The sequence below is a fragment of the Solanum pennellii genome, chromosome 1 (assembly GCF_001406875.1).
Source record: "Solanum pennellii chromosome 1, SPENNV200".
Classification (NCBI taxonomy): Eukaryota; Viridiplantae; Streptophyta; class Magnoliopsida; order Solanales; family Solanaceae; genus Solanum; species Solanum pennellii.
Genome location: NC_028637.1, coordinates 87,091,500 through 87,110,835, shown reverse-complemented (window position 1 = coordinate 87,110,835; position 19,336 = coordinate 87,091,500). Strand labels below are relative to the sequence as shown.

General features: G+C 35.3%; 1 protein-coding gene across 3 annotated transcripts; it reads right to left on the bottom strand.

Moving 5' to 3' along the window:
• Positions 1–616: 616 nt before the first annotated feature.
• On the bottom strand, positions 617–18,933 carry LOC107008348. Of its 3 annotated transcripts, none has more exons than XM_015207343.2 (20): positions 18,720–18,933; positions 18,256–18,560; positions 18,041–18,155; positions 17,773–17,855; positions 15,197–15,405; positions 14,994–15,099; positions 14,057–14,139; positions 13,563–13,775; positions 12,741–13,097; positions 12,267–12,438; positions 11,275–11,466; positions 8,986–9,195; positions 8,806–8,898; positions 8,379–8,593; positions 7,665–8,198; positions 7,499–7,579; positions 7,293–7,378; positions 3,420–4,160; positions 1,298–1,451; positions 617–1,164 (listed from the first exon to the last, which is right to left on the bottom strand). In XM_015207343.2, exons 1-20 carry the CDS (start codon positions 18,829–18,831, stop codon positions 1,080–1,082), a joined length of 4,146 nt encoding a protein of 1,381 aa, XP_015062829.1. In that variant the 5' UTR covers positions 18,832–18,933; the 3' UTR covers positions 617–1,079. The 3 variants fall into 3 exon arrangements, with proteins under 3 accessions (XP_015062829.1, XP_015062830.1, XP_027769891.1); XM_015207344.2 differs by having other exon boundaries at positions 18,256–18,410; XM_027914090.1 differs by having other exon boundaries at positions 18,256–18,417; positions 18,720–18,867.
• Positions 18,934–19,336: the final 403 nt, after the last annotated feature.

Below are 19,336 nucleotides of genomic sequence, written 5' to 3'. Positions count from 1 at the left end.
TAAAGTTTTAAAAAATAGAAGATGAATAAGGAATTGTGAAGTGAATAACTCATATTTATTATTGAAGAAAGAGATATAGATTCACGTGAGGGGTTAACAAAAAAAGAATTGTAGTTCGCCCATTGTGGGCAGACTATCTTTCAAATTTGTGTAATATTAGTTTGAATGAATTTGAAGTTAACTTATGACGTTAAAAATGATAGTTGTAATTCGCCAATAAAGGATGAATCGCTCGTTTTGTTGTGTGTTTTTGGAGAAGATCCCTTTTGGTGTTTAGGATTCAATGTCCGTTTTAGTGTCGGGCTCCTCGTCGAGCATAATCAAACAATAAAGTGGAGAGTTACTTATCAACAACATCACTCGAGTACTACTACTACATTCAGCTCAAAAACTACGCGATAAATCCCACCTATCAAATCGATGATGGAAAAGAAAAAACCAATAGAACGAAACAAGATAGCATCTAGTCTGGCATCAAAATGAACACTTCCTAAATCTTAAACACCAAATAGGATAGCCTATAAAAACACACACCAAAACAGACAGTTCGGTCATTTATGGATGAACTATAAATACCATCTTTTAACACCCGCATACCCTGTTAACACCAAATCCATCCAAAATAATCACACAACAATAACAGAATTCTTTTACATTGTTAACAAGCAGAAGAAAATTGAACATCAGCAGCAATACGACCATTACAATGCTAATGGTGAAAGGTACATCAAAAGTTTCACCTTCTAAGATGCCTCAGGATATTATACAAATTCTTTCGTATCTCACTAACCACTAGTGTTTTCTTGGCCTGCAAAAGCTACCTAATAACTAAAACATACAAGAGTATTTTCTTGTGACAAGTATTGCAGTAATCGTTGGTACCCCATATAATTTACCTTCTAAATGCCGTAGTACCAAATATTAATGATACAGTCTAAAAGAAATAAGAATTTCTTGTATGTATAATAACATATGCTACAAGAGAAAACTTGTATGTGTTTTCATACTTCTTACTCAAAACAGAGGAAACTCATCCACTTTGTATTCCTCAAAATTTGTGATACAATAACGTAAAAACCTTAGTTTCCATCCTTCATGTCATCAGGTGCGAAAAAATCAAACATTTGCATTCCCCTCCCAGCGACTGCAATCTGATAATGGTTCCTGAATAAGACATGCAGGCGATCTTATTTTAAAGCAAGGGGAAAAGATAGGTGGAGGTTGGTTTGCAGAAAGTGAAAAATGGAAGATTAAATAAGAAAACCAACAGTCAAGCATGAAAGAAAGGATTACCCACCTTCCACAGACCCGAGCATCCAATGCCTCGGGCTCTGGTACACTAACAACCATATGTTTGTGTTCAGTTAATTTGCCTCGCTGTTCAAGATGCCAACACCTGATGCGCTGATCAAGACCAGTAGAAAATACCCAACGACCATCTGTCCAAACACCTGCAAAGAACAAGACTAACATCAGCTCCAAGTCTACTATGTGCAATTGATGATTGTATCTTTGTCATTTGACCAAAAAAAATAAAAATTCTGATAGTAATCAATGGGTAATGAGCATATAGATGGAGAAAATGATAGGAGGGCAACTTCTTGTAACAATTGGTGTCTTGTGAGTGTGGGCAATGCATAACGAACAGGAGAGAGAATAACTATAGACATGATTTAGAAATACAAGTACTTTCTCATTTTACACAAAATTCTGTTAAATACCACAAAAACAAAACTTACTTTTCAAGTTTTTTTTATTCGGTTCAGATTTGTGTTGTCTTTATTTGGAGACTCCAGTAGTTTGTTACATTAGGTCCAAAAGGATAAGTTGCATCAGAATTTATGATGGAATGAGGTAAGGCATGGAAAAGGTAAGGAGGGGCTGTTTTTGCATGACAGATTTTTCTGTAATTGATCTTTCTCAGTGTTATCCTTCATATCAAGGGAGCCCTTTTTTGCTTGTCAAACAGTACCCCTTTCTTGGTATATGCTGATCTAGTAAGGATAAATTCAGTGAAATACCTTCACCCCGTTTTGGCAGCTATTTCTATCATCATTTCCATAACTACTATAAGTTCAGTACTATCCATCTCCCATGTCCAGAAATTAGGCCTAGCGCCAACTTCATAAGTTTTAGCTCTCTGCAATCTCAAGTCAAATATCATGTATAACCAGCTAGAAATGAGAGTGCAAAGTCTTCATTACTAGCACCAATCACATCTTTAGCCATAGTTATCAGGAGCCTCGGTACAACAACCTCTTTGCTCTATTTTTCTTTTTAGCAGGATCTCTTTACCCTGGGTTTAATTCTTTTATGGATGGGAGAGCGAAAAGTGCTGGTGGAATTTCAGTAAGCCAAAAGAGAGTAGGCCTTCAATGGGTCGGAAAGAATAAGTTGTGCATTACAATAGTTCAAAAATGAGGTTGATTAAATAATTTTAAAAAAAAAAGAAGTAAAGTAGCTCAAACATTTGGATAGATACAACAAATGATCCTAAGGGAAGCAGCAAGTGAAAAATGTACATAAGGTTGGATAGGGCCAGAAAGAGCTTCAAGTATTTTCCCCAATTACATCTCTTTTACAATCATTATCTCTGCTTTCTTGTTTCATAGAATTGATGTTGGTAAAAAATGAAATACAGGACTTTGGAGAACACAGAAAATACTTTATAAGAGTATTCATTTTGTTAAGAAAAATATTGACATAATTTTGTCAGTACTCATTTAAATAGGTATAAGCATAAATATAGATTTCTATTGGCTCTATAGAGCCAAATAAGCTTACAAACTATATATTTTTCTCTTTAAAAGTTCAACATTAACTAATTCAAAATGGGTGAATGAAGCCAAATTGTTGGATCACATTTGAATGGTTTTACATTTAAAACATGACACAGGAATCTCAAAAGGAAACAGCTGGTAGAAACTTGACACCGAAGGCAGCAAGATGTGTGAAATCAGATTTGACACACAAGGTGCAGACTCTCTATGGAAAGATATGATAGAAAAATAAACTCGCGCTTGTGTACAAGTTGGACACCCAATCATTGAAGCAAGAATTAAGGACATGATTTTTTTAGCGAACCTTCAGGATAAAGGCCAAATCTGGGTTTACACTATCCCTCTTCTATAGTTATATAATTTTTTCAGGACCATAGCACCTATCTACCATGAACTATGTTGCTCGGACTCTTCAACAATGTCAGTGTGGGTACATGCTGGATTCTTAAAAAGTAGTGTATAATTTGACATGGGTGTGGCATCAAAAGCGAAGAGTCCGTGCAACTTAGACCGTGCAAGATAAACAGCTAGCACTTTCTAGTGCAGATAAATGACTCAATGAAAATTCACGACCCAAAACAAAAAGAAGATGAAAGACAAGTATGCACATTTAATTAAAAAATAAATCTGAACGTATACCTTTAACGGCAGAGCTGTGAGCTGAGGAGATTTTATCATGCAACATAAATTTAATATCATGATTTCCCACTTGATAATTATGAACATCACCACCTATATTCTGTGATGTGCTGGTGCTATTTTGCTCCAAAGTCGAATTTTCAGAACTCTGCCTCATTGATGTCGGAGAGAAATCTAATCTAAGACAGTTAAGTGACTGGTCATCACCCCCACTCAGAATATAAAATGTAAACCTCCGATCAGAAACTTCAGGACCATCTATGTCTGAAACATGAAGACAGTTAACCCCTGATTGGTGAACATCTTTGAAGACATGCAGGGGACATGCTTTCTGTAATACTTCCTTAATCCTAGTGGGGGTATCTGGAGAAAATACATGTGTGTTTTCTACCGAATGGGAAATCCCTTGCAAAGCATGATGTTGCACATTTTTGCTGGTTCCTGTGACAGTTGTTGCACAAAAACCATTATCTGGCTTTTCCCTTGAGAAAGGAACTTCTGACAATTGTTCATCACTTGTTGTTTTATTAGAAACTTGACTGCCCAAGAATCTCCATTGTCGTCCACCTTGGCTTCCTCTACCCGTACGTGGCCTTTTCTGACTGTCTAGACCTTTTCCGATCTGAACTGCTGATAATTGCTGCATAAATTTATCAACATGATCAGTAAGATCCCAAAAGGCAATACTTCCATCAGTAGATCCGCTAATAATAATATACCGACTTCCAAACTGAATAGTGCCTGCAAAATCAAGATTTCAATCAGATTAATGGCACGAAAGAAAGATATATGAAACAGAGGAATTTTCACCAACCTCTAATCTCACAAAAAGGAACAAAAACTGTATGAGTTCTCTACAAGAATATTAATGCAATTAAACATCTGTAACTCCTTAAGTAGTACCAAGTAAAGACCTGTAACTCCTTAAGTAGTACTCCCTCTGTCCCAGTTTAAGTGTCTCGGCTTGACTGGATACGGAGTTCAAGAAATAAAGGAAGACTTTTGAATCTTATGGTATTGAATTAAAGATGTGTGTACTACTTTAAATGTTGTGGTCTTAAACTTGCCAGGTAGAATATTGGAATTGAAAAATTAACTGGATAGAGAAAGAGTCACCGTTTGGGGACAGGCCAAAAAGGAAAGTAAGACACTTTAATTGGAACAGAGGAAGTAGCAACATAAAGACCACAACCTAAAAAATACTAACTAGAATTTTTTTTGTCACCCATAAAGGAAGAAGTAATTTGTTCCTACAAAGAAGAAGAACCACTCCAACAGTTCCGTTTGACAACATAAAGTAAAATTAGTAGCAGTTGTGCCGAAAATACCAGTAGAGGTCTCATCAAAATCCCTGAAGGCTGACAACCTTTAAGTGTCAATATACTACTATGTCTAAAGAACACAGAATTGACATAAAAACTTACTGGTCTCTTGCAAAATTTCCCGCATGTTGCTAATTTGTAAATTCAATTCCTTTGAGAAGACTCCATATTAAAAGATCTTTTTTGCTTTTTTAGCTTTTTAATAAAGGATAACAGTGTATTCCACTCATCAGCACCAAATTGGTACTTGTAATCAAAAGCCAAAACATGTACAATTACAGGGAGCCTTGTTTTTTACAAGGAGTCAAAAAAATCTACCATTGATCTGCATTATCTATATAGTTCTCTACACCAGAATTGAAAAAAACAAAAAACAGTTCAGCTTTTTTGCTTTACCAGAATGTTTAATTTAATACTGTACGTGTAATTCCAAGCACATTTTTTTTCATTAGTTTATTTGCGTTAGTATTTCAGGAAAATATCTTTGTATTTTGAATACATTGAATTGCATATTTTTCTCAGACATAAATCACACAGCACCAATGTTTTTTATTTTTCAAATTTCTAGATGAGAAATTTCCTCTCCTCTCCTCTCCTTTTGGTAGAACATATCGAGAATATAACCAGTATCGGTATTAAAATGCACAGTGTAATATGTTTTCATGTTTCTGCAGAAGCTGTGGTCATGATCGCTCTAAAGGAAGTTAAAATTGCTTTTCCTGGTGCCTTAAAACCTCTGTGGCCCTACCTACTAGCTCGTCTGCTCGCATCTCTCTCTCTCTCTCTCTCTCTCTATGTTATTTTATGAAGGAAAAGTTCATCACTATATCTAGTGCTCAAGCAGAAAATCCCACAAAACTTAAGCATGTCTTCTAAATAGCCATTTCATACAGAGGGTGTCTCTCTTTCTTACTTGGTACCCATGGCATGTGCCTTGGTCTCACATGTGGATTCACGTACATGTCTTTACTCCCATCTTAATTATGTGATACACCTTATTTCTCTAATCTTTTTTAGCTCTATTATCTTGTCCACCATGACCAAATGCATATATGATGAACCCCACTCACAAAGTAATAGCTATTCTCTCTTTTATACCAGAAACCCCCCCCCCCCAAAAAAAAACTTTTCTCGCTGGTACGACATATAAGTTGCTTCATTACCTCCCTCAGATCTTCAGTGTGTGATGAGTCAAAGATCAAATATAGAGGAAAAGCGCGCTGATCTAAGAGTTGAAGGTTTGAAGATAAACTAAAATAAAACATCACAAAGACAAAAATAAACAAATAAAAGTATAGAAGGTATGATAGTTTGTGAAGCATGATATGAAAGTAGCTAGATCAACAATACCAGCCCATCTTATATCTTACTCCCTCTGTGCCATTTTATGAGACACTTCTTTCTAGTCTGTTCGAAAATGACAATTTACTATACCTCGCAACCATTTAACTTTAGAGTTTAGACTTACACTTAATGACATGATTTTATCACCACTAAAATGTCTCGGCATGTTTACGAACTTCCTTTCTTGAACTTGCTTAATCAAACACCTTCACATAGATTTATTTTATTTTTTTGAGAATGGTAATGTCACTTTCACATAGAATTAAAGAGAGGGAGACCATAAAAGCATCCCCTTTGACGAGTGCATTCGGGTTACTTCAGAAAGGTAGGTATACAGTGCTTCTACAAGCTATCCAAAACAAAAATATAGACAACCCTAAGCTCTCATCCATCAAAAGGTGAAGGAAAAGGCAGCTGACAGTGAGGACAGTGCTTACTTAATCAGTATTAGCCAATTCAGTTACTTCAATAGATCATGAGCAAGGGTGTTTGCCACTCTCCCAGCCTGTGGTGGTGAAGGCCAAGCTCATCTAAAATTTGGAACATGTTTTTTTTCTATTTTGTCATAAATGAACCACAACCCTCTCAATTAACGATGCTTATGAGAGTTGGATTCTATGGGAATTGACAAAGCCATCAAGATGATCTGGATCATGATCCCTGATCGTATATTTTGGTGTATCTTGTAGAAAGGAATAGGAGATGTTTTGATGGGAAGTCAACTTCATTAGGTATTCTGAAGGCAAGGTGCTTTGTCAATCTGTTTAGTTGGTGCAGTCTGTACCTACTTCTAATGCAGAGCAATTTCAGGACTTTATTAGCTCACTGGTTCTAGCTTATATAGTTTGTACAGTCAGCCAGTGAATTTTTGTAAGCTTACAATGCCACATCTTGTAATTTTTGCATCTTCTTGATGCCTCTATTAATACCACTTCATAAATAATAAAAAAAGACACTGAGAAGAAGATCAAGAAGGCTAGTGAAGCCATTGTGCTCACGTCTAACTTTGATTATATAAGCAGCTTTTAAGTTTTATTTAACTTCCTAGTTTGAACTAATCAATGGAGAATTTGAATGTGACTACGATCGTTGTTGAAATGCCTTTGGGAACATTACTATGCTTAAAAAGCAATCATAACCTATAGATCATACAGAGACAAAATTTGATAAGAGTTGATAAACAACTAAACCTAAGTAATAAAACAACCTTGAACTGGGGGACATGAAGGAACAACTATATGTCGCAAAGCAAGCACCGGTGATGACAAAGGAGTCAACAAAGCAACATCAAACCTGAAATAGTTATTGGAAAACAAGCAACCGGGTCAGAAACAAGAGAACAAGCATGTTCTCTGCATAACGAGAATACAAGGCATTGTTATTAGGACATGATGAGATAATGCATGTAAATACCAGAGTCGATAGGGTAATATAAGAGCTCGTAGTGTAACTGTGGCGTCTGAACATGCAACAACTACGAAACAGACTGAACACCTGCAGATGATATAAACAGGAGGCGATTTGATCATATTCACCTAATTTTACAGAAAATGATAGTGATCACTGTTGATTTACTGACCTGATGCCTGCAACCTGAACAAGAAAAGCAGTAACTGCGAGATATCTCCAATCATTTTCAAATATATCTGGAAGGCATGATTCTGAATAGCTTCTCTTGTCTTCTGAGGAAAATGATCCGCTGTTTTCGACTGTTTCTCTAACTTTTTTGATTTGTTGTTTTCCATTATTTCTTTCTCTGGTTGGCATATCAGTAGAAAGCCACTGGAAAGATGCAGATAATGATGAACCGTGAAAATGTAAATCATTTTTAATATTGCACTCCGTGCCAAGGGTTCCTTCTTCCCTTATTCTCATCTTATTTTTTTGTTTCCAAGCAGTTACTACCCTTTTTGCACCTACTGATATTAGTAAAGAACAATCCTCTGGGTCCTCTAAGAACCATTTTTCACTGTTTACACTCTCATGCACGTCATTTGCATCCAGCACCATTCTATGTAGCCTTGAGACAAAGAATAAAGATCTCACAGCTGATCCACCAACATGTTCACCAAGCAGCTTGGAAGTTGACCAATTTTCAGTTTCTGAAGCATACCTGAGACATCAGCAAAAATAACTAATTTGCCATAGAACTTCTAAAAGTCAAAAACAAAGAAATGTGCAGATATCAAGATCAATAGAAGGAAGCTCAGATAGGTACTAGGTAGGGAAATAGTTTAAACAAAAAAATTTTAAAAATTGTTGCCCAGGATGAAATAGATGTATGGCATCATACCTTGTCAATCTCACAGTTCCATCTTCACAACCTGTTGCAACCCAAATCATCTCAGAAAAAGTGTCCTGCTTTTCATTTAGACTGCACAATGAATCTCGAGAGATAAAACATATGGTATGTATCTCCTTGCCATGGAATTGCAGATGAAAATTTTTGGGATACATCACCCTCTCATTAGTGGTCACCCAGTGTCTATGAACATAAATGACTCCATCCTGCAAAGAAAGAGCTATAGAGTGGTCAGGATATCAATCCAGTTATTAGAAGAGTTATTATTTTGAGGACAGCTATAACTACTTATACAAGTCGTGCATTTTTACTTCCCTAAGCATTCTGGACTAAACCTGCTTTTGCCAGTATGATCACTTCATATACTTTAAAAATCCATCGTGGAACAGGAAACCGATAGATTTGGAAAAGATTATACCTTGACATATGCAAGGCAATTTTTCATCTCTGGTACATCACCAAGAAAATAAGAATGAGGGCGCCTCCATCCACCACAAGTTACTTGCAAAACCTATTCCAGCATATGTAGATCTTCATGATGTGGAAGAGAGGAAGAAAAGGAGCAAAATATTGACCGAGTAGGAAAGAGAGACAGTACCTTTGTCTCAGAAATTAAATTCCATATGATAAAGTCTGATGAAGAAAATCCTATCGCACAGCTGCCACTAGGTAAATCATCTTGTTGGTCAGCATTAGTGAAGACAGATCGTATTGTACTTAGCTCTTTCACTTGCTTGATTCCAATGAATTCCAAGTTATGATGACTTCTATCATGTTCAAAGTAGCATATGCACCCATCTCCTCCGGTCTGAAGAAAATAGAGAACAAAAGAAAAAGTTAATGCACTGGACAACACAACCACATGTTCTTGCCTTAAGTACTTTCAGGCCATGAATCCAAGAAATTCCTAATATTAATGGCATATTTATATGTATGAATTTGAATGCATGTTCTCTTACATATTAGAAACTGGAAAAAAAAAGTCTTCTTTCTTTTTTCCTCCTCTTTTGGTAGACAAAGATAAGTCCTAGACAAATATTGAATTATAATACTACAGAAATATCACAAGAAACAGATTGTGTCCTTTTCTCCACATAGAGTTTATTTATTTTTGTTTGAGCCTATCCCCATTCAACTTTACTTTCTACCTTATTTTATGTTGAAGTAGATTTTTATGATCTCATATAGACTTCTACAATTCTGAACATTTATGAGGGACAAAAAGATGATAAAGTAATTAATCACAAGGAATAACGTGATTATTTTTCTTTTTCCTCCCTTTTATTGGAGAAAGGGAATAACTTGATATGTTCTTTTTATCATTTTTGCGCACCACTACGTTAATAAGTTTCTAAGGGATACATAAACAAACTCCGATGGACAACGCATCTGGTACAACTTGTAAAATTTATTTTAAACATTTATTTGTTTATTATCTTTAAATTAAACTTAGGCTTCTCCACTCCTAAATGTTTTGACTCCATAAAAATTGAATTCGACAATACTTCTCAGCGCATGTGAAACGTTGCCATTTAAAACTTTATTAGACATGGAAAACTCTTAAATTTCTTGGGAAACTATCAGCATGTTTTTTGTTTTCTTCTTCTTCCAATTCCTCTCTATTTATTTCATTATTTATTAGGGTTAATGATATGGACACCAAATAATTTCAACTTCTGATTTTCTCTTCATTTCTAGCCGGTATCTCTTCTTTGAATGTATTCTGAATAAAAATATTACAAAACAAGAATTAAATGTTAATTTAAATCATACATTATTGCCTACATTTTGGCTTTGGCTTTCCACGTTCAACTAAAATAAAGAACAAAAGGTACATAGATGCAATAAAAAATATTTTTCTTCTAAATATGCAATAAAATTTTGAAAAATATCATGGTTTTCATTGTTAGGTGTCTTCTTAAAGCCTTTCTTACTCTATGGACACCTTATTGGTATTTTTCCTAGACATTTTGGCAGTTTAGTTCAATAATTAGTCACACTTTGACTATTCCATTATCATGAATTTTTTAAATCAGGCATTATTATATACTGTTTTGAAGATCAAGGGACTAATCAAAATTAACTTCTTCAATTAATTATTGTTCTTATTTTTTAGCAGTAAACTAACAAATGCAATGCATCTGCATATTGTAGAATCTGTCTGAAAAGATCATTTATGCGTTTTTTTTCTTGACAACAAAGAAATCCATGAGGCCAGTGGCTCACAGTTCTAAACTCTGTACATGATAGTCCTTCCCCAGCCCAGCGGCCCTTCTCCACACATTGCTCTTATCACTAGATAAAAGCCACGAGGACAATAGTTTATACTTTTTTATAGCATTATTTCTTATCATGACCTTTTCTCTGATCTATCTTTGCATGGAATAGGAGAAGATTAGAATTTACTAGAAATGCAGTGTGAAGAGTCTTTGAAGAAGCACAAGGAGAAAGCTCACTTAATGCTAACTTTTCAATTTCTTAATCTAACATATAAAAAATTAATCAGGGAAACATACTCTCTGATATGTAATTAGAGACATTCAAGTGTATGTGTACTTCTGGTCAATGTTATAACGCAGGAATTCTCTCTGTAACACTTAAAAGTAACGACTGAAAGATATCTTTTGAGGTTAATAAAGGTCAACCTTTTGCATATTTTTTCTTTGGTACAGATTTTTGTCATTACTTTAAGTCTTTAACTAAGTTCTGATTTAGTTTTTGAAAGCTTTATCATATAAATCAGCAAAAATGGCCTGAAAATGAAATATCACAGATCCTTAACTCAATAAATCAGAAAGAGAGAAAAAATAGATCACCTCAAACCCAAGCATCAATTTGATTAATGTCATAACTAATAAAACTGAACAAGCATCCATTCAAGTCTTACCGAATGAATTTCAAGTTGTGTAGGACTAAAACTAGCAATGGAGATGCTGCACACAGTTGATATTCCATGAGCTCCTCTGAAGTTGTTGAGGGGAGATATATTTATTTCTGAAGCTGTAGACATGCTAAATAGAATGTCTCTTTGCAATGGAAATAACAAAAGATTACCACGAATGTCACCACACACTAGAACCTACAAAAAGGAAATAGATTAAGAATGTTGATACTTACTTGAGTAATAGATATTTCATAGTGATCCGTTGTTCAAACTTGAAACAGACAAAGTCGAGATATATTATTGTCTTGCAAAGCTAGAAAAGGAGATATAACATATTGGAAGCAACTCCCTCTTATGTAGGAACATATGGGAACCCTGGGACTCTCAATATGTATGGAGAAACTTCATCTTAAGAATCACATAGCAGAGTAATTCAAGAATTATTTGGGACGATATACCTTGTTCAGTATATATATATACTACTTTATGAATACAAATTTATTGTCGAAGACATGTGCAACGCAGTAAAGAAGCCATATGCACAGTTCCTAGCTTACTCTGTCCCGATTTGCTAGTCTTTTTTTTACTTTGCCGGAATACTAAGATAAGAGTTGATAATATGATTTTTTTTAATATTTATTGAGAAACCTGTGGGTCAAACATTGACCTTCATGACATAGAATATAGAATAAAGGAAAATTTTGTATTAAGAATAGAAGAAGTCCTGTAAGACTTCTGCTGATATTTAAAATGCATTAAAGCTTTTCATATTTCATTTAAGGAAAATGAACAATATTTTGGAAAAATCCACAAGGGAAGTAAGATAGGCATTCGCGAAAGAGGGAGTAATACCCAAAAAATGTTAGAAGTCATAGAGAGGAAAATGAAGTCTGAAGCCGTAGAGAAAAAAAAACAAATTTGAAGTCATAGAGAGAGAAAGAGAGAAGGAACAAATGGCTAAATTTCATAATACATAAACTATAAAGTGTATTGACCTCATTCTCTACGGATGCATCCAAGCACATTATTCGCATCCCAAAGCAAGAGCTGAATTCCGCTATTAGGGATACACAACACCTTCTCATGACATCGTCAGAAACAGAGGGCAAAGGGTTGAACAGCCTCCATAATTTCAATGTGCCTCTAGGATCAGAAGTGAAGAGGAACCTACAGGATAAGGTCATCAGAGTATATGGCTTTCACCATATCAGATACGTAACTGAAAAATTATCCCTGATTTATTCAACAAATAGATGCAGATTTTATTTTTAAAATGTGTTTGTAGGTGCGTGTGTGTGTGTGTGAGTCCATGACAATAGCATAATAATGGTACTTGAAGGAACAAGCTTATATGCCAAAAGTAAACATGCAGTAGGCAACATAGAGTTATAAAATGTTCATCAATTTTCTATTTAAATATTATAAACATTCCTCAAATCATTATGACTTCTGGCATCATCATAACTTACATTGGTCCCAAAGATTTGCACCAATAAGTTCCAAGTAGTTGCCTCTCTGGTTCAGCTGACCATGTAGAAGTGAGTTCAACTCTAGGATTCAAGACATCACCAACAACTTTGGCGATCATCATAGTGCCTTTACCATTGCCAACAGCAACCCAATTTTCAATATCTTTAGTAACATTAGAACAGTGTGACAACAAGTCCATGCAAACTATTGGTCCTTCTTCCCCAATATGAAGAAGTTCAGTCCATTTCACCTCCTTGGCAGCATATAGTTTAGCATGGTACACATATCCATTGTTTGTGGCAACATAAAGAGAATCTTCCCTAGAAAAATGCAAGCATCTTACATATTCGCTTTTGCTGCATGAAATTTGATAAACCTAAATCAGTGAATAAGCACCACATGTGTAAGTGTGAACAAGTAAGTTATCCAGAACTAAGATAGGGTGCCTTGCATGAGATATATAGGGAAATTTCCTGAAAATTGAAAATACAACTTGCTTTTTAATAAGTACCCCTGAAAAAAATATAATACATCAGGCCAAAAGCTTTTTTTATAACAATGGTTTCCGATCAACATGCACGCACATCGACTATTTCACTGGATACTTGCCTCCTTCCACCAGAACAAGAATCAGATACCCTTCCCACCATGTTTTAAGGAGATTGGAAGAAATCGCCTAACTTTTGGTCTCTAATCGGATTTGAACTTTACAAACTCAAGGTTTAGTAATTTAACATAATCCTTAACTTTTGCCCCTCCCACACAAGGTACACAACTCTAGGGATAAACAAGATGCATTTCAGTTTCTAGTTGCTATATACCTGTTCATGAGGCCAACATGCTCTCTAAAATTTGGAATATAAAGAGCAAATTCCTCCTTTTTGACAGTTGAGTCTTGTACTTCCACAGTACCTCCTGCTGATCCATTAGAAAATGATGCTTGCAGCCGGTGTACTTTTATTGAAGAATCAAACCCCGCAGTCACAAGGAGTGCAGCATCAGGATCATACAGACAGCGCCAGATCCCTCTCCCGCTGTAACAATAAAATATGATAATAGTAATTATATCATAAAACCAGTGTATTCTATTTTTATTTTTTTTTGACAAAGATAATGTTATATTCATCAGCATTAAGGATATGCTGGAGACCTCCTATGAAACCAGTGTATTATAAGCGGTACAGTGCAAGAAAATCATTAACACAATAGAACATAAAGTCACTTTAATGAAATAAAAAATGAGAAATAATAATTTAATTGGTACTATAACGTAATTGAAAAGTCACTTCCATTCTGAACCTTTGCTTACACTTACACATGCTCTTTGATTCTTGTAAGTTGTGTGCCATCCATTCCCCATACACGACATGTGCAATCCTCGCCAGCAGTTATGATTAACTAAGCAGAGTCCCACATATCAGACAAAGCCAAATACTTAGAAGCAATCCTCACATGTCCCACATTGGAAGGAAAGAATGCACAAAATCTTAATGAACTATCACAAGTTACAGTTCTACCAAAAAAAGTTACCACATAGAATCATCAAAACATAAAAGATCCACCTCATGAATATCTCAGAACTGTCTGACGAAGGAAAACTACTTCTAGCATTAAAAAAAAAAATCAGTGGTTGCGCTCTCGACTTCCTAAAATACCCTATGAGTTACATTGTCTTCATTATTGATGTGAAAATAGAAGATTTTGGCTTGCAATGACAGGGCTTTACATGTGATTACAGGTAGGCTTTTGGTTTATTTCATGCTTGTTAGATTATTCCCCAAGTATTACAATAAATTCGAATATTGGAAATATAGAAGCATTTGTATTCATACAGATATTCTTGTGAGATCAGAAAATGCAGCAGCTCTAGACAATCACAGCATTGTGGACTTGTCAAGCTAAATAAAAAGTGATTTCATTTTAGAGAATAAGTTTAATCAAAGCACGAGCAATCTTCTCCTCTTCTCTTTTTACAAGCTTATCCATCTATCCACATCATAAATTCCCCATTTTGAGAAGAGAAGTCCATCAGTTCTAAAGGAACTGGGACACTGGACAAGTTTTTGAGCCGACTAGCTATATTCTCCTGAGTCCTGTCAACCCCAGCCATAACAATGATTTAGGATATTTTATACAGCTTTTGTTATAAGGTTGCAAAGTTACTTTGAACATCTGCTATTGCAGGCATATTCCCCTATGATGTGTGAGACTGTGAGTGAATTACAAAGTACTTTAATGAACATGGAACTTACAGAGTCGAATATACAGCAGTCCCAAATTCTAGCACTGTGACCAAATAAAACTGAGTCGTCAACCACGTGGTTGGGACCATCAGCACCAAGCGTCCATATACGAGCACTGCACTAACAAAAAAGAAGAATAAACCACCTAAATCGCTGACTAAATGCTTCTATGGCTCAATATAAACATAGGTGTCAATAACAAAAATATGAACCTGCGATCATCAGATACAGATACTAGTTTAAATCCATCAGCTGACCATGCAAGGCGGAAAATTGAACCTTCATGTCCAATTAGTTTACATATATTTATGGCTTCATATTGCTGATAAGGAAGCTGGAGACCCTCGTAAGTGGTCAAAATCAAATTAGGATTTCCAATAACATCAGGACCAGCTTTACGACCCACTTTCCAAGCAAGAACCTACCAAACCAAGATCAAGAAAAATAAGCGCCTGTTGGAAGACATGCAGATATCAATGAGCACAAAAAAAGGTGTTACCACATTAAACAGAGCCAATTTACAAAATGATTAGGTGATCATTTTGTCCTAATAGAGCACCCAAGGGTGTGGCCTAGTGGTCAATGATGTGGGTTGAGAATCATGAGGTCTTGGGTTCAAATCACAAATCACAGTATCTGCCCTAACCTTGGTGGATAGAATTACCTGGTACCAAATGTTGGTGGGAGGTGGCAAAAATCCCGTGGAATTGGTCAAGTTGTGCGAAAGTTGTTTTGGAGACCACGGTTATAAAAAAAATTTGTTCTGATGGAAACTGTAATCAAAAGAGACTCATACAAGAAATGGTCTCTTTGTATGTGCTGTACGAAAAGGAGGGCTGAATGATTATTTTTTCACAGAACCAGAAGTTAAAATAGAGCATATCTACAGTAATTAAACCAAGTTCAAGCCAAAACTGTAGAAAAAAATCATAAAATCTGTTTATAGTGTGCAAAAATATCCAAAAGGAAAGTTTTTCAGCCAAATAGTCTAAGAAGTGCAACAGAAACTTCTACAGTGCAGCCCCCACGGCTTTGTTCAAGGGGCAAAGGTTGAGGGACTTGTGACTTGAGTCACAGGCTCGAGCCTGCACCAGCAAACTAAAAGTTGTATTTAAGTGGAGAAGAGTAGAGGGACGACCCATTATCACCGAGTCTCAAAGGGCAGCAGTTGGTCCTAAAGTTAGCCCAAGACTGATTTCTCGATCATCAAAAATAAAAAATCTAACCAGTGTGTTCAACTTTTCTGAGACCAAAACAATTTTAACCGTGTGTCTTATGAGTGAGGGAATAAGTCAAAAAACTGGAATCGTGGAAATGTACTAAAAAAAGATTTTAGGACAAAAACATGTAGACAAAAAATATACATTCAAGTGAAGTGAACAAGTGGAGACAAGACAAATGAAATATTACAGAACTGTGGTGCCTAAATGCAAAAATTCAAATATCAAGGCTTTTCTTCTAGGCGGATGGCATGAGATATGAAAATGTGCTAAACAGAATTAAGACAAAATTGTTGAATTAGAGGAGGGTTATGGCAGTGATATGGCATAAAATGATACCTAAGAAAGTAAATGCAATTTCATAGTATAGATGTGAGATCAACGATGTTATATTATATATGAGAGAATGTTTGATTGGTAAGGCCCAATATATCCACGAGATGAATGTCATGGGATTAAACATGTAAAGATGGAAGCCTGGTCATACAAGATTAGTCAAGATTAGCAAATGATCACAACAAATTGAGGGTGCAAATAGTGCTATGGCCATCTCTAAGTAAATTTCCAGATGCACCGATCGACCCATAAGTATGATATTAAGATTATTGTAGGTGATAAAAACAGAAGTGGTGCAATAGCATGCATAAGGACTAAATGAGAACTGGTCGCATGAAATTACTTAGAAATATCCCACGTAAGGCCTTCATATGCATTGGTCTGTAGGTGCAATTGTCAGATGAGTGACAAAAGGAGATGAGATTAACCTCAAATCACTTTTTCAATTTTTTGAATAACGGCAGTATCCAGGCAAGCTTGCATGCACCTTGACTATACTACCAAGTACTTGCAACCCCTGGGCCCTGACCAACATGGATAGCGAGTAACTTTTTGTCCAGGAACGCTAGGAAAATTGAAAAAAAAAATCAAGGAATGTTGTTTGTCTCTACTGAGTTTCAATCAGTCTCCAGGTTTGCAGAAGGAAATATTAGGTGCAAGTAGGTAAACATCAAATCACTTGTGGGGAAATTATCTCGAAAAACCTATTATCTCCTAAATTTTCATATTTGAAAATATATATATATACACATATACATATACACATATACTTATATATATATATATATATATATAAATGACGTCAACTAGTAAAGAATTTGTTGTAGTTGTTATGATAACATTATGTTGGGTATTCGTTGAGAGTTCATTTATTCTTGTATGTTTGTGTGGGAATAAGTTTGATTTAGAGAAAATCTAGTTTTAGAGAATCCCTTACTCGCCTTTAAAGACAAATAATTTGAAGTTGGAACAAATTAGGCCTAATTGGACAAATAATTCATCTTGCCCATCCCAACTACTTTAGCATCTGACACTATTTTGATTATATTTTTTAATTTATTTATAGATAGAATTAGGGTTAAAAATTATCAAAAGGTGATGGAAAAATTTCTTTGACACAAATGAACGTATATGCAGTGTATCAAGATAATCATATGTTTGGACAAAATACTGGAACAAGGGCAATATGATAAGATAGAGAGTGGGGAAAAGATATAACTAAATACTAGTACCTCATTTAAGATTGTACCAGATGCCACGCGGAGAGATCCAACATCGTCGCCCCAAATCCTCATGGAGTACAACAAACACTTCTCTAAAAATGAGATGAAGAGGAGAAGTTAAAAGCATGAACCCTGGCATCTATGGTTGAATTAAGTCTCCTAATTAACAATAGAAAAGCTAGCACTATCTCTGGTATACATTGCTTTATCTGTAACAACCATTTAGTGCTCAAAAAATAAACAAAAATTGAAACTGGAAACGAATTGACAAACAAACCTGAGCATCTTACTGTGGAAAGCAGAGAACACCTCAACATATCCCAGATATGTACAGAATTGTCACTGCATCCTATAGCAAGACAATTACTACCATTGTTTGAAGAAGCATCCCACTACCACCACATGTTAAGTATCATGATAAGCATAAATCTCACAAAAAAATTAAGAAAACATCACAGGAGGCACCTATTTCATAATTAAGGAAAAAATTACCTTCAAAAAGCTAACATCCAAAACCCAGTGGGTAAACTTAGGCAGCAAGACCACGAGACTTAACGTTAACTCAAAACATGTTTGTTGCTCAGTTTGAGAATTAGAAACCCTTTGAATTTGCAAGCTGAAAACTTTTACTCTCCTCTCACCATAGACTGCAATCTTAAAAGTAATATGTGTATCTGATAAGTGTTCATTAAATGCCTCCAACGAAACTCCATGCACACGAATTCCATCGAATACATCAAATGATTTTATCAATTTCCCAAACATCAAATCATAAACGAGAATTTGTGAACCAGTTCCTGTGCAGACATTACTTGTATACTTACAACCAATTCAGTAGAAAGATAGTACCAAAAGAATAACAAATTTCTGCATTTTGCAATAGCAATTACAAAAGCACATGTCTTTGATTTCAGAATAAGGAAATAAACCAAGTGCGGGAAGTAAAGAGAACGAACCAGCTAGTAGAAAAGGAAGTGAAGAGAAGTCCGGCGGAAGGTGTAGAAAGCAGAGGGCAGAGATTTCGCCAAGGTACTGCCCTCTGTGGAGGCTACAGCGGCTTTGCTCCATGGTCGCTGCTGCGTCGCACTACTAGTCTAGCAGTCGCCAATGCCTCCCAGCGGCAGTGTTCAAATGCTAATGGCCTGTGGGCTAGTAGTATTTTTGAAAAGTGTCACATATAGCCACTTTTGGGAGTCCTATTTAGGTAATGACCAATAAATAAAAAATTGAAGTTTCACAAATAGTCAAGATAATCATATAATATTGTTTTATATCTATAGTTTCGTAATTGTATTTTATAGCTATAGTTTCATTTATTATGGAGATTCTATTTTGTATATTTCGTATGAAAATATATAAACATGGTAGATATATTCAAATGGAGGTTGTGATTTGTATATCCCGCATGCATATATTTCGCTTGCGAATAAACAAATAAAGTAAGTATATACAAATTTTATAGTATAAATTACTTATATACACATTTTTATTTTTCATAATTTCTATTATTCCCTACCAATTTAAAATATTTTTAAAATCCCTATTTTTTTCTTTCAAACCTCATTCTCCGAAT

Bases quoted from the DNA above. Each gene is read 5' to 3' on its own strand.
- LOC107008348 (XM_015207343.2), bottom strand. From the start codon at position 18,831: ATGGAGCAAAGCCGCTGTAGCCTCCACAGAGGGCAGTACCTTGGCGAA. The intron at 14,140-14,993 runs GTAAGTTCCATG...GACTCTGCTTAG, and splicing joins ACTGCTGTATATTCGACTCT to TTAATCATAACTGCTGGCGA. The intron at 8,899-8,985 runs GTACTGTCTCTC...ATGCTGGAATAG, and splicing joins ATTTAATTTCTGAGACAAAG to GTTTTGCAAGTAACTTGTGG.